Source organism: Podarcis pityusensis (assembly GCF_964106645.2).
Source record: "Podarcis pityusensis genome assembly, chromosome: 1".
Taxonomy (NCBI): domain Eukaryota; kingdom Metazoa; phylum Chordata; class Lepidosauria; order Squamata; family Lacertidae; genus Podarcis; species Podarcis pityusensis.
This window is the reverse complement of record NC_138028.1, coordinates 84190260-84203738: the sequence shown is the minus strand read 5'-3', so window position 1 is coordinate 84203738 and position 13479 is coordinate 84190260. Positions and strand designations below refer to the sequence as shown.

The following is a 13479-nucleotide window of genomic DNA, read 5'->3' as shown; positions in this document are numbered from 1 at the left end:
TATTAAGTTAAAGGATTAAGATAAAAATAAAGAGGGAAAGGAATTGCTGAATTAATCAACTGAACTGGAATACAAAAAAGGGAGGCGAGAGGAGGTCAGGGAAACAAGTAAATGAAATGTAAGGTATGGAAAGATTGATTTGTTTTTTAAGTCTCTTTTATTTTTTCTGTATTTTGTATTTTTTCTTTTCTCTATTTTTCTTTTTTTTATATATGTAACCTTTTTTTGGGAAACCTTAATAAATATCATTTAAAAAAAGAAGAAAAAAAGAAATTACACGCCTATATTAAGACACTAGTAAGGAAGCAGTTTTCCTAAGAGAAGTTAACTGAAGGATTACCAATCATTTCCATTGCTTGTCTTGACTTTAAAAAACACCTGCATGTCATTTCTGCATTCAAGACCTGTTCCTGACTAGGTCTGATACAGTTTAATTAGGATTCATGCCACATTCTTGGGTCAGACTATCATCTTAGGTGCCAGCTTTCACACCTAGATAAAATAACAGGTGGCTAATTGAGCAGACCTGTTTAGTATACAATAACCACCAGTAATTAACTAAGCTTGAATATTGTCTAGGGCTTCAAGACAGACAGCATGACCCAAAAAATGAATGCTTCTACTGACAAAATTGTTCATTCCAAAAACTATCAAGTGCACCAGAATAGCATGGAATTGACAGGCCCATCTTAAAAAGGAAATCAAAACCCATGACATTTCCCCATGACAGTTCAATGCTTTCAAATAAGACATGAGACATACTTTGATTTTGCAAAGTGACCAATGTATGAAATCCTCTGTAAGTGAGACTAGCACAGTGTCCTGGCATTGGTCAAGGTAAATATCATATTTTTTACCTATTTATGGAAGTACAAATCTTTGTTGTAGACACCACATCACACTGCCTAGCATACATGAAGAGTTCAGAACTCTGCTTTGATGATTCAAACAGCATTCCTCAGCACTTTTCTGTTCACTCCATTTTCTACTGAACCTTCCTCCCCCAAATCTTTAGGTTAAGATAAGATCAGTAAAGTTTTCCTATTGTGTTCTGCTTCCAGAAAGCCCACAAACGTATTTCATTACATTAGTATGGTTTTTGCATCCTTTAAGCCCAAGCTTTTAATCAAGAATTTCGAAGTCATCTTGTTTTTGTTAAGGAATCTTGCAGATTCCTTAGAGATTCAAAGAATCCCTGGATAGAGAACATTTCCTTTTTTGCTATGTGGGTGCATGTTGTTGCTGTAGAAACATAACTGGATGTAAACAAGAGACCTTTAAGATCTACTTTCAGCATCACACCTGAGAAAGTTTTACAAGGAGGTCCAAAAGGCAGGGGACGCATTGGATTTCATCTGGTTTCGTCCTTTGAGAAATTTCCCCAAATTAAAAGTAAACAGGAACACACACATTAAGCACTCAAATTGTCTATGCTTCCAGATTTCTAGATCTGACCTGGGTTGTGGGCGCCGAAACAGAATGTCTAGTTGCCACTGGGTGTGTGTGTCAGCAACCCTTTTTAGTTATTATTTTGATAAAGTAAAGGTAAAGGTACCCCTGCCCGTACGGGCCAGTCGTGTCTGACTCTAGGGTTGTGCGCTCATCTCACTTAAGAGGCCGGGGGCCAGCGCTGTCCGGAGACACTTCCAGGTCACGTGGTCAGCGTGACGAAGCTGCTCTGGCGAGCCAGCACCAACGCAGCACACGGAAACGCCGTTTACCTTCCCGCTGTAAAGCGGTACCTATTTATCTACTTGCACTTAAGAGTGCTTTCGAACTGCTAGGTGCGCAGGAGCTGGGACCGAAAGACGGGAGCTCACCCCGCCGTGGGGATTCGAACCGCCGACCATGAGATCGGCAAGCCCTAGGCGCTGAGGTTTTACTCACAGCGCCACCCGCGTCCCAACCCATTATTTTGATAAGGGTGAACTAATATGCAGTTTACGTAAGTGACACATTGTTAATATCACATTTTAGCAGAAATTGTTAATACATGTTTAATTTGGTTTTTACAATAAAAATATTTGTACCAAACTTCAGTTTTCAACACACTCTACTCTTCATTATTAAACTCCTTAACAAACTCCTTACCTCCTTTATTGTCTATCCTTAACATATACGTTGAGGCTTCAAAGCACATACATTTCAGTAATCTTTGAGTGCCAGCCTCGTACAAATGACACCCAGACTTGTGGAGTTGATCTCAAATGGAGAATCTTTAGGTGCAAAATGCACCTGGCGCCCTGCTAATTATGAACCCTGAGTATAAAAGATGACATTCAGCAAGAAGACTAGATATTTTTAGTGCCATAAACTTTAGGGGGCAATCCAAATCCCATTTGCACTGGACTGGAGGTAAGGGAATTGGGTGGTATCCCTCTGCCGAGACCTGCCAGCCTTTGCCTGCAAAGTGCTGCCAGCATCACTTTGATGATGTGAGGTTTCTGGCTTTGTAGGTAGACAGAACTGCTGCTGCTGGGATCCCCATCAACAGCAACCAGCAGAAAGCTCCAAAATGAGCCTACCAAGACAGCCACACTGCTGACACCAGGCCCAACTGCTGCACCAGTTCCATGCTGGCCCATTCATTTGCCTTGTTCCCACCTTCTGCCATGGCTGGTGTGTGCAACAGCGATTCAAATGCACCAGTGGTAGGTAATGTTGGTTCATTAAGCCCCTCCAGGCAGCTGTCAGTTTGGATTATGCCTTTAATTGATTAATAAATGCAAATATTCAACTCCTCATTTAATCTCAGATTATCGTTTGCCCACCAATTAAATGAAAGAACAGCAAAGGAAGTCTTTAGGACTTGAAACTCTTGAAAAGTCTCCACCACTTTGGCCAGCTGTTTGAGAAAACTTTATGGAAAAGAAACTTTTAGGTGGTTTCTCTTATATTTTGTATTTGATGCTAGCACATAATCTTTGTTTAAACACAAAAGTTCTATTGTTTCCATACTAAAAGCTTCAGGCAAGTAAAGCTAGGACTCCTCAGCTGATAGAAAGTCAGTGGGTTGCATCCAGAGTGTCCCATTTGTGAAAGAGACTGAGATTCAGGAGAGGCTTCTGCTGAAGGAGAGAGGGTGACTTAAACTAATCCCCCTTTGCTCTTCAGATTGTTGTACCACCACTCACACTGTTCTTTTGAGGTTCCTTCAACCAAACTTTTCAGGGAGCATGAAGCAAAAATCACACTTCCTCTTCCTCCAGCAGGAGTGTCCTATGAGTGGAGTTCTGCTCATTGGTTGTGTTACTGAACAGAAAATATCATGCATTAGTAGTTTTTTATTCTAAAATCTAAAGACACGTCTTTCTTTTAACAGCAGTGATTAGGGTTTTCCCGAAAATTTTGAAGGACATCACTATGTGAATGCAAACTAAATTAGCTACATTTACACCAACAGAAGAAAAAAAAGGGTGGGGTCCTCAATCAGGGCAGCTGAATCTTTCAGATGGAAATGCCTATGATCAAAGTTAAAAACATGTAAGACCAGTACTTGTGACCTAGGAAGCTCTGCAAGGTCCACCAATGATTAATAAGAGACTGTATCAGTAACTAAAAATGAATACATTCACTTCACCGGTGAAAGAGAATTTCCAATTCAGTTATCAAGTAGAAATGTAAAAGAAATACAAGACAATGCAGTCTCCTGCTTCTTCTATTCCACACAAAAATCTATTGTGTATAATGGAAAGGCCATAGCTCTATTTAGCGCCGTACTTTTAAATTTGACTGGCAGTTGGGTCTCAAAACCAATTCTTCAAGATGTCTGCCTATTATCCCAAACATGTATTCACTATTTCTCATCTTAGTAAGCTCAGAACTCTGACAACTGCAATGTGTGTGTGTGTGTGTGTGTGTGTGTGTGTGTGTGGCATGTCTCAGTGATGTTGAGTGCAAAATTTTCTATTTCTAAACAGCACTGTTTCAGAAAATTAGTATTGTAACGTGATTAATGCATACATTCCCAGTAAAGAAGATCCAAAGAAAAGAAAATAGAAAACCCAACCTCAAAAGTGTAAATTAGGCACAAAATTGGGTATGGTTTTTTTTAAGGGGGGGGCGGGCGGAGTGAATTGCCAGATGGACTAGATGGCTGACATTTGCCAAGTAGAGATCCTGTTGAAAGCCCCAGAAATATATATGATTGAGCACTAGAAATATACCACCTTCCACATTAAACTATACAGCGGGGTCCGTCATAGAGCTTCAGTATGCTGATGACAACATAGTGTGCGCACGCTCAGAGGATGACCTCCAAACCATCCTAAATATCTTTGCAGATGCTTACGAAAAGCTTGGCCTATCACTCAACATCCAAAAAACCAAAGTGCTGCACCAACAAGTACAACATAACCCCTCTGCAGCACCGCAAATCCAACTCAATGGTGTAACGTTGGAAAATGTTGATCACTTCTCCTACCTAGGCAATTATCTTTCCACAAGGGCCAACATTGATGCTGAAACCCAGCATTGCCTGAGCTCTGCGAGTGCGGCTTTCTCCCGATTGAAGTGCAGAGTGTTTGAGGACCAGGACATTCACAGGGAAACCAAAATGCTTGTTTACAAAGCTATTGTACTACTAACCTTCCTATATGCTTGTGAAACATGGACCACTTATAAACACCATCTCCAACTCCTCGAAAGATTCCATCAACAGTGTCTCCAAAATTTTTTACACATCACTTGGGAAGACACCCGAACTAATATCAGTGTACTGGAGGAAGCAAAGATCACCAGTGTTGAAGCAATGATTCTTCAACATCAACTTCGTTGGGAGTGGTCATGTTGTGCGGATGCCTGATGACAGTCTTCCAAAGCAACTACTGTACTCTATTCCGAACTTAAAAATGGAAAGTGTAATGCTGGTAGTCTACATAAGAGGTTTAAAGACTGTCTCAAGACAAATCTTAAAAAATGTAGCATAAACACTGACAAATGGGAAACACTGGCCTGTGAGCGCTCCAGTTGGAGAACAGCCTTTACCAAAGGCGTCATGGGCTGTGAAGACACTCGAACTCAGGACACAAGAGAGACACTTGCTAAGAGGAAGGCATGCTTGGCAAATCCACATCGTGATCAACTCCCGCCCGGAAACCAATGTCCCCACTGTGGAAGGATGTGTGGATCCAGAATCAGCCTCCACAGTCACTTATGAACTCATTGTTCAAACTGTGTTTATGGAAGACAATCTTACTCTACGAGTGATTGTCAAAGAAGAAGAAGATACAGCAGGGACGTCCAACTCCCAAGAGACTGCGATCTACTCACAAAATAAAAAACTGGCAGTGATCTACCCCTTTTTGGGGGGTTCAGGTCAAAGTCGTTGAGGTTTTTTGGGGGAGAAAAGTCAAAATTGTTGATCTTTTTAAGGGAGGAAAGTAAAAGGTATTAACCTTTTTTAGAGGGGCAAGTCAAAAATGTTGGGTTTACTTTGGGGGGATAAGGAAAAAAATAACCCATGGTCAGCCCAAAGCTACCCGGTGGCCAAGCAGTTAGACATCCCTGCTATACAGCTTGCGACTTAATTGTATAAAAATTCTAAGGATGAGGTAGGTCAGCTGTTTATATAAATCAGCCATATGATTTCTTTCTGGTGACAACACTGAAATTTATACATTTATTGACCATTAAGAAAGACCCCTTGTGGATTGAAATGCGCCTGGCCTTCAGTATTATTGCTGGTCACATGAAGCTGAAGTTCAGACATCACTTTATATGGTTGTGTCCATTATTACTGCATTCTAGTAACTTCACTTATATCTCTTATGCATATATTGTTGGAAAAATTAAATACATTCTTTATCTTTCTTTCTTTTACTTGCACAATTTTATCTCTTAGTCTACAATTCCAGTCGAACTGGCCAGTTTGAAAGTTGTAATTACCCTTTTTCAGGTGAAACATAGATAGCCAGCCATGTTGGTCCAATAAAAAGCACATATATAATGTTATACTTTTGCAGTCCCAAAGATTCATGAGAATATTTTTGGTAGCAGTTCAGAGAGTTTGGAGTAGGGGAGGGGAACCTTTTTGGTCCAGCAAGCAAGAGCCTTATTGGCCGACTTTGACTGCTCGTAACATGAGGCGCGCTTTCTCTAATGGCGCCTCCCGCTGCTGCAGCGCAGCCGGAGCGCGACTTCCGCTCACATCCCGGGGCAAAGGTCGCAACAAGGGGCATCCAGGTTAGAGGAGCGCATAACCCCCAGCATTCGTAAGGGGGACGGTACGTAATACGAGGTACCACTGCATTATCTGAAGAGCTAGGCACAACATCATTGTATGTAGCTAACTAGGTACATACTTTTCTATTTGAAAGCAGGTAAGTATTAAAAATGAGAGTCCAATTTTGCAGAAACTCAAAATTTATCTACATATTTGAAACCATCAGCTAGCTACAGTTACAAAGACCTCAACAAATGAACCTCAACTTTACAATAGTTCGACTATATCCATTACAACAATTTTATCTCTGCTGGCTAACCACTTAACAATATTCCTAACGCACACACAAAAGGATAGCTCCACTTGGTATTTGTGGAAGACAGTTTTTAGTTTCTGGCACAACTGAATGCTGAAATAAACCTTTCTTGAAAGTTATATGGAAAACTCGTCAACAACAAGTATAAAATCTAATCCCATCAATCGTCTACAGATACAAGTATTTTGACAGATACGATCAATATATTTTAATTTGCTTTCTCTAGCCTATCCTGGAGGTTCAGGGCAACTTAATTTCCTTTTTCTTATTTTACCACAATACTTTTTTGAATGGTTTTCAAATGCAATGCTATGAAATTTTGTAGTTCCTAGATACATGCTAAGGATTCTTACTAAAGGACAACTAGATTACCAAAGGACAACACTCACCAAAAGAAAAGCTTGCTCAGTACTATCAATGTACTTCTTTAATGCCATGGTGCAGGTTTATGCAGCGATGTCAAATTCATTCCACAATACAATTGGTGTGGTTTGACCACTAGGGCTAACAGGAGAAACCAGTATATCAAGTGAACTAAGCTGAGCACACTAAACATATTCAGAGTGCACAAAACATATTCATGAGTCCTTTGCCATGCATATGCTTTGTGGCATTGCTAAAGGACACCTCAGCAGACAAACCAATATAAAAAGGATTCCCTGAAGTTAGAATGTTTCAAAATTGCTGTACAGCCATCCCGTCCACTCTTTTTTAAAAAAGGAAATGTTTGCTACCAGATCTTATTCTCATTTCTTCTTTCCTAATATGAACCCATCTCCCATAACTTGTACAATTAACACTTCCATCTCTTAATTCCACTCCTCCAGCCTACACAAACCCAGCTTTACAAACCCATAAAGACTGAGCACATATAAAGACTGAGCACCACCACACACATATCATAATCACAAATATGGGTGTTGAAGGTAATATAATTTGCCTATACACAAACAATGAAAGATGCCAAGAAACAAAATGCCCGATTACATTTGTAAGCTTAAACAACCAAGAGAGACTTAAATACGTTACACATCAGTAAACTAAGAGTGTCTTTGAATATCTCTCAGAAGTAATTAGGTCAAATTCCAGTTCTGTAATTTCAATAATAGCTATGATGTGTTGGTTTCAGCCAAGCACCCAAGTACTTCCAATTCAATTATTCTCCATTTACACTTCTTCCTTCCTATTTATACTGCATGGGGACGGTCATCCCATGTTCTTGAAGTAACAGATTATGTAGAATTTGGTATGGTGCAACCCTGCATAGAGTGCATTACAATAACCAATAACCAAGATTACCAATGCATGCATGGACCAATGTGAGCCTATAACCCCTAACAGGGACGTCCTTATCTAGCCTACCAAAGCTGGTAGAATGTACTCTTAGCCAATGAGGATTCTTGTGACAAAGACTACAAATCTTCAAAGGGAGGGAAACATCCATAACCTTGTCAGGATTCAGTCAAGGTCTACTGGCATCCATTCAGCACACAACTGCATTTAGATATCAGCTCAGAACTTGCCACCAGATTCAGATGTAAGAGAGGAGGAGAGTCAATTGTCATGAGCCTTACACAGCTCAAGACTGCAATACAGGCAATCCTCATTTTGCATGGGGGTTACCATTCCAGACCCCCGCATACACCCTGCCCCTTTTGGTGTCATTTTTATGACATGTGGGGGCTACTTCGAGGTTCTGTGTACAATCATGCATCATTTGGACATGCCTAAATCAGTCATTGAATGTATCTTAAGGACCACCTTTCCCCATACGAATTGATCTGGACTCTGCATTTGTCATCAGAGGCCCTTCTCTATGCCCCTCTCCACGAGAGGTTTGGAGGATGACAACATAAGAACTGACCTTTTCTGTGGTGGCTCCCCATCTGTGGAATGCTCTCCCCAGAATGGCTCACCTGGTGTTATCACTACATGTCTTTAGGTGCCAGCCTAAAACATTTGTCTTTACCAAGACCTTAGGCCATTAAATAATCTATGGCCTGTTAAAGTTGTGGGAACAGAGGGACTGTTATTATTATTATTATTATTATTATTATTATTATTATTTTATTATGCTGCCTATAACTATGCTTTGTTTTATGTTTTCAATCTTATGCTCCATAAAATAGATTTGTAATGTTGTACACTGCCCTGGGACCTTTTGATAAAGGGTAGTATATAAACTTAATAATTAATGATGAATAATAATAATAAAAATAAATATAATAATACTGAAGACATTGTGCTCTAAATCCCAATGGCTTTACTTAGATGTTAAATAGCATTGAGGACAAAGTACTGCACAGTGGTATCCAAGAGAATAACTGCTAGGGGGCAAACACAGTCACCCAGTACTACTCTGCAATCAAGCTGGGCAGATATGCTGAACAACACCTCCAACCCCCAAACCATAGAGCTGATCCAGAAAGATACTAAGCTTAATATCAAAAGCTGCTGAGATCAAGAAAGATTAACTGGGTTGCAACCCTACTTTCCCTCACCTTATAAAGGTCACCCATCAGTGCAATTAAGGCCAACTCAGTCCCTAAGCCAGGTTGGAACCCAGACTGGTAAGGCTAAATATAATATATTTCACACAGATACACCTGTATTTAAACCACTACTACCCTCTCAAGCAAGCACCTTCCTCTGAAATAGGGTATTTTGCAATTAGGCCCAAGTTGCCACATACCATTGGATCCAAGGCAAGATTTTTCAGGAAAGACCACACCACGACCACCACCTTCAAGCAGCCGGGCAGCACCATATCACATAACTATGCATTACTCCAGGGGACTGGATCCAGCTGACAGGCCAGATCCTTACCTTCACCCCCACAGTCCAAATCTGACAGGTGCGTGAGGATGTCCACCTGCCAGTAATCCTTCACAATTGCTTCTGGAGCACTGCTGGTCAGCTGATCCTCAGTACTTCAAAGCACAACACAGAGCTCTTTGCAAGGGCCTTGTGAAGGGCCCTGCTTTGAACTCCTGCTGATCAGGTGACTGTCTGCACTTCAGTAACCAGCCCTGTTTGGATGCACTGCTTCAAACACTTTGTTCATATCATCAGGCTCTCACAACTGAAACTGATCCCACAAAACCCCTCATATGGTATGTTGGACACTAACAGATTCTGCAGTAACAAGCACTGAAGCATTAGGTATACTATGATCTATAAAACCTACTCTTCTCAGGAAATGAGCTGCAGCACAGTATACCATTTGAGAAGCTTCTGACTCATCCTCAAGGTAAGCTCCACAAAATACATTATGGTGAATTAGCCTTAAGGGTACAAACATGAACAACTCACCAGGTCCAAATTGGACTAAATACCCAAGCTTTCACATCAGATGTAGTCAATTAAAGCACTTTAACACCACCACAACCTGAGCTTCTGGACACAGTGTTAAATTCAAGATAGCACACCTGTGATAATCCAAAACTACAAAACTGAAAGCACAATGGAGGCCAAACATGTGTGTCCACATTCTTGCTCAGTCACCTCCAGCTTTGCTAACCATCATCACCTCAGCCTTTGCTGTATTCAACTGTAGGAAACTTTTAGTAGACGTACTACACTCCTCTTCTGGAAGCACAATTTTAAAATTTATGACTAGCTTGAAGTGGCTACTAAATCACAAACTTTGAAATTGAGCCTATTAACATTACTGGACAATTATTTACATTTTTGTTTGTTTGTTTCTTTTAGTTAGAGTGGATATAAAAAGTTATGGATAGAAACACTATGAATAAGAGTATATACTGACCAGCCTTTTGCTATAACGGACCCGCTCTTCTTCAGGTTCCATCTCAGACTCTTCTGATGAGAGCGAGAATGAGATATCAGAACTGCTGTCTTCCTCTTCTTCCTCCTAAAGATACCAGAATAAGGAAGTAGAACAGATTAGAAATTCCACTTTAACTCTTTATTGCCTTGGTTTTATCAACAATATGAAATGTCATGAATCAAGAATGGAAAATTAACAATGACTATGAAGTAACAGGATGACTAAATTTTTAGGACCTGATTAAGCCACGGCCATTTTTTAAAACTAGGGTCAATTCAAATAAAACAAAAATCCCAAGTGGTGATATGGATATTCCACAATGGAATCAGTCTCATAGTATCCACACTTTAACATCAAGCAATACTTTCATAGTTTTGTCAAGTACCCAAGTAAATATACATGCTAGGTGGCGACAGAGTATTCTATGTGGTGTCTGCTTTTTAAATGAATTGGAAAGTCAGTAAAAGAACAAACATGCTCAGTTTGGTCAGCAAATACCTATAGGAATTTTCCCAGGAAATGTTTCAAAACAATAGAGATACCATGATTAAACACAATGGAATCAATACAGAGGGCTCAGTTTACTATATTACTGCATCCCACAACCAAGGACCCCTCTCAGCATTTGTTGAAACTGCAGTTTGGTTCTATGCGGAGAAGACAAAAGTACGCAATCCATTGTTCATTTGAATACTGTAAGAGTTACCCACCATTATAGAGGCAGAATTCTGCTACTGATTATGGCATAACCTAGATCTAGTCTGACCAAATGCAGTCAGACACCAACTACAGCAGTTCAACAGCATAATGTTTTAATTGGCTAGTGTAGGCACAATATATGACAGCAGGCCATCATATATGCTGTAGTCCATTCACACCTTTACTACCACTGTATCTCAGTCAGGACATGTGTGTCACAACTATTTTATTGCTCAGTTAAGGAGAAGTTAGTGAATGGAACATTTAATTCTAGAGAAGCCTGTGTAAAGGTACTTTATGCATCAAGCAAATAAAAGAAATGATATGGATCCTGAGCATATCCCAAAATGGTGTATATAAGTTATGGTGGTACTGTTTTAGTGGTAGACACTTTACAAGACTGGGTCAGCAGTCAATCACCAGAAAACAGTCATTTCAGCAACCGCTTAACATTTTGCATGGGCTAAGCAAGTAGTATAAGATACAGACCACAACATAACTCGATTTCAAGCCAATACAAAATTGCCTAAATGATCTCTGTTTACATTTTCAAGTACAGTAAGCCTGCAACTTACGAGGGGTTACATTCTGGGAATTATGCCTAAAGCCAAAATCATGTACAGTATAGTCAAAACACACTGAGTTCAATGACATGTGGGACTGCCAAAGTCAATTTCCTGGAACCCGGCCCCCTTTTAATTTTTATTTAATATTTTTGCCACACGCATAAAGCTGAATGTGCACAAGTTAAATGCGCGTAAGTTGCGGGCTTCCTGTATACAGTAGCAGGAGGGTTTTGGGTGGGGTAAGTGAAACTCAGAAGCTCCTACTTGCCACCTCCTATTCCAAATCAGCCTTGTGTGTGCCTCTCTCTTTCCAAACAGCCTCAAAAGTCCCAAAGTCAGTAAAACGCAGAGGATCGGCACCCCACATGCCAGTTCAACTCCATTCCAGCAGAAGAGAGACACAAATCAGAGCAAGCAGAAACTCTTGTCTGCATTTTAAGCACTAGAATATCACTCATTGTTTGTAGTGACATAAACGCAATGAGGCACCCTGGCTCGCACAGGGCAAGAGGGAAAGAACGAGATACTGTATAGGACTGTTTGCAAAACAAAATAATAGAAATATCGCTATATCTTACCAGGTCTCTGGTTTTCCTTTGCCCCTTCCTAGGGCAGGAGAAAAGAGAAGCCGGAAAGTCAATTAATTCCCAAGTGCATTACTCTTCGACCCTGAAGGCTGGAGAACGTTAGCATCCAAAATGGGCTATAAGCCCCTCAAAAAGAAGGGACCCCGATCCCACTGTTGGGGGAAAGGGGGCGTCATCAGGTAGGCTCTGGAGGGCGCTCAGTTCCTCAGCTCCTCTCAGCGAGGCCAGCCTTGGGCGGGAGGGGGTTGCCCTGAGAACTACAGTCTCTCTTCACCCTACCCTCCAAGTTGGGAACCCAGAGCCATAACTCCTCAGGAGGGAAAGCAACTCTCTCTCCAGCTCCTGCCCTTACAGAAAGTCTCCCCCACCTCCATCCAGTCATGAAACAAATCAGCTCTCAGTTGCTGTTCTTGGGCTGTAGGTCGTGGACCCCTGTGCCCCAAATCCAGACCAGTCTCACCTACATGTCCAGCCTTCCCAGTCCCACAACTTGCCTTTCTAGGGCATCCACACACCCCTCAGCTCAGCCCACTCGGCTCACCTCAGATGCCCCCACCCAGCCCAGCCAGCCCCCCGCTCCACCCGGGCTCAGTAACGCCGGCCCCACGCGAAGCTCCTCGCGCATTCCCCGAACTCGAACCCGAGCCCAAGCCCTAACACCCCCCTGGGACGCGACCGCAGCCTCTCAAGGCGCTGGGCCAGCAAGCACCGCCGCGCCGCCTCTTGGGGCCAAGGAGCTGCGACCCAGCACCGCGCAGCTGGGCCCCCCAACCCACCGGCGCCCGTCCGACACCGCCACCCGATCCCTCCCCACAACCCCCAGACTCTTCCCCTCACATAGAAGCAGCCGCCGCCATTTTGAACCCGTCAGACTCTCACATACACACATACAAGGCCGCCATACTGCGCCTGCGCGGCATATCCTTCTCTCGCTGACCCCCCTCCCTAAGGGCAGGCGCCTACCATGCGCAGGCGTAATTTTCCCCACCCAGAAACAAGAGCAGCCTAACTGCGCAAGCGCGAGAGCGCAGACTGCCTCTTTTTGGCCTAGAGTCAGGCAGTGGAGACGCATGCGCCTTTGTGTGGGGGTTTTTTTTTTTTTTTGGTCACCCTTCTGGCTTGATCGGAGTCTTACGTAAAACTGTAGTTTTCTGTTGCTTTGCCTATTGGAAATACTAATACGGTTTCTGGCGCGTGCGCAGTAACGGCAGCTGTCTGCCCGGCGCTAGCGACTGTAGGCAGCGGTCCCTCTTCATGTGCTGAGAGTCAGACTGGATTAGGGCTATTGATCTCAATGGAACTAATCCAGAGTAAGAAGTTTAAGGGCTGGATTTCTTCAAAGTGTGTAGATAAAGAGG

General features: G+C 42.1%; 1 protein-coding gene across 3 annotated transcripts in view; it reads right to left on the bottom strand.

Annotated features, from left to right (window-relative positions):
* Positions 1–13060, bottom strand: part of KDM2A (lysine demethylase 2A) — a 59159-nt gene extending 46099 nt beyond the window's left edge. The window contains exons 1-3 of one of the 3 annotated variants that reach the window (XM_080994204.1): positions 12959–13060; positions 12113–12140; positions 10249–10353 (exon numbers count right to left, since the gene is read on the bottom strand). In XM_080994204.1, coding sequence (XP_080850330.1) covers positions 10249–10353; positions 12113–12140; positions 12959–12978 — 153 coding nt within the window. In that variant the 5' untranslated portion in view covers positions 12979–13060. The remainder of the gene's footprint in view (positions 1–10248; positions 10354–12112; positions 12141–12958) is intronic. The other 2 variants (XM_080994205.1, XM_080994203.1) reach the window with 2 other exon arrangements.
* Between the last annotated feature and the right edge of the window lie 419 nt (positions 13061–13479).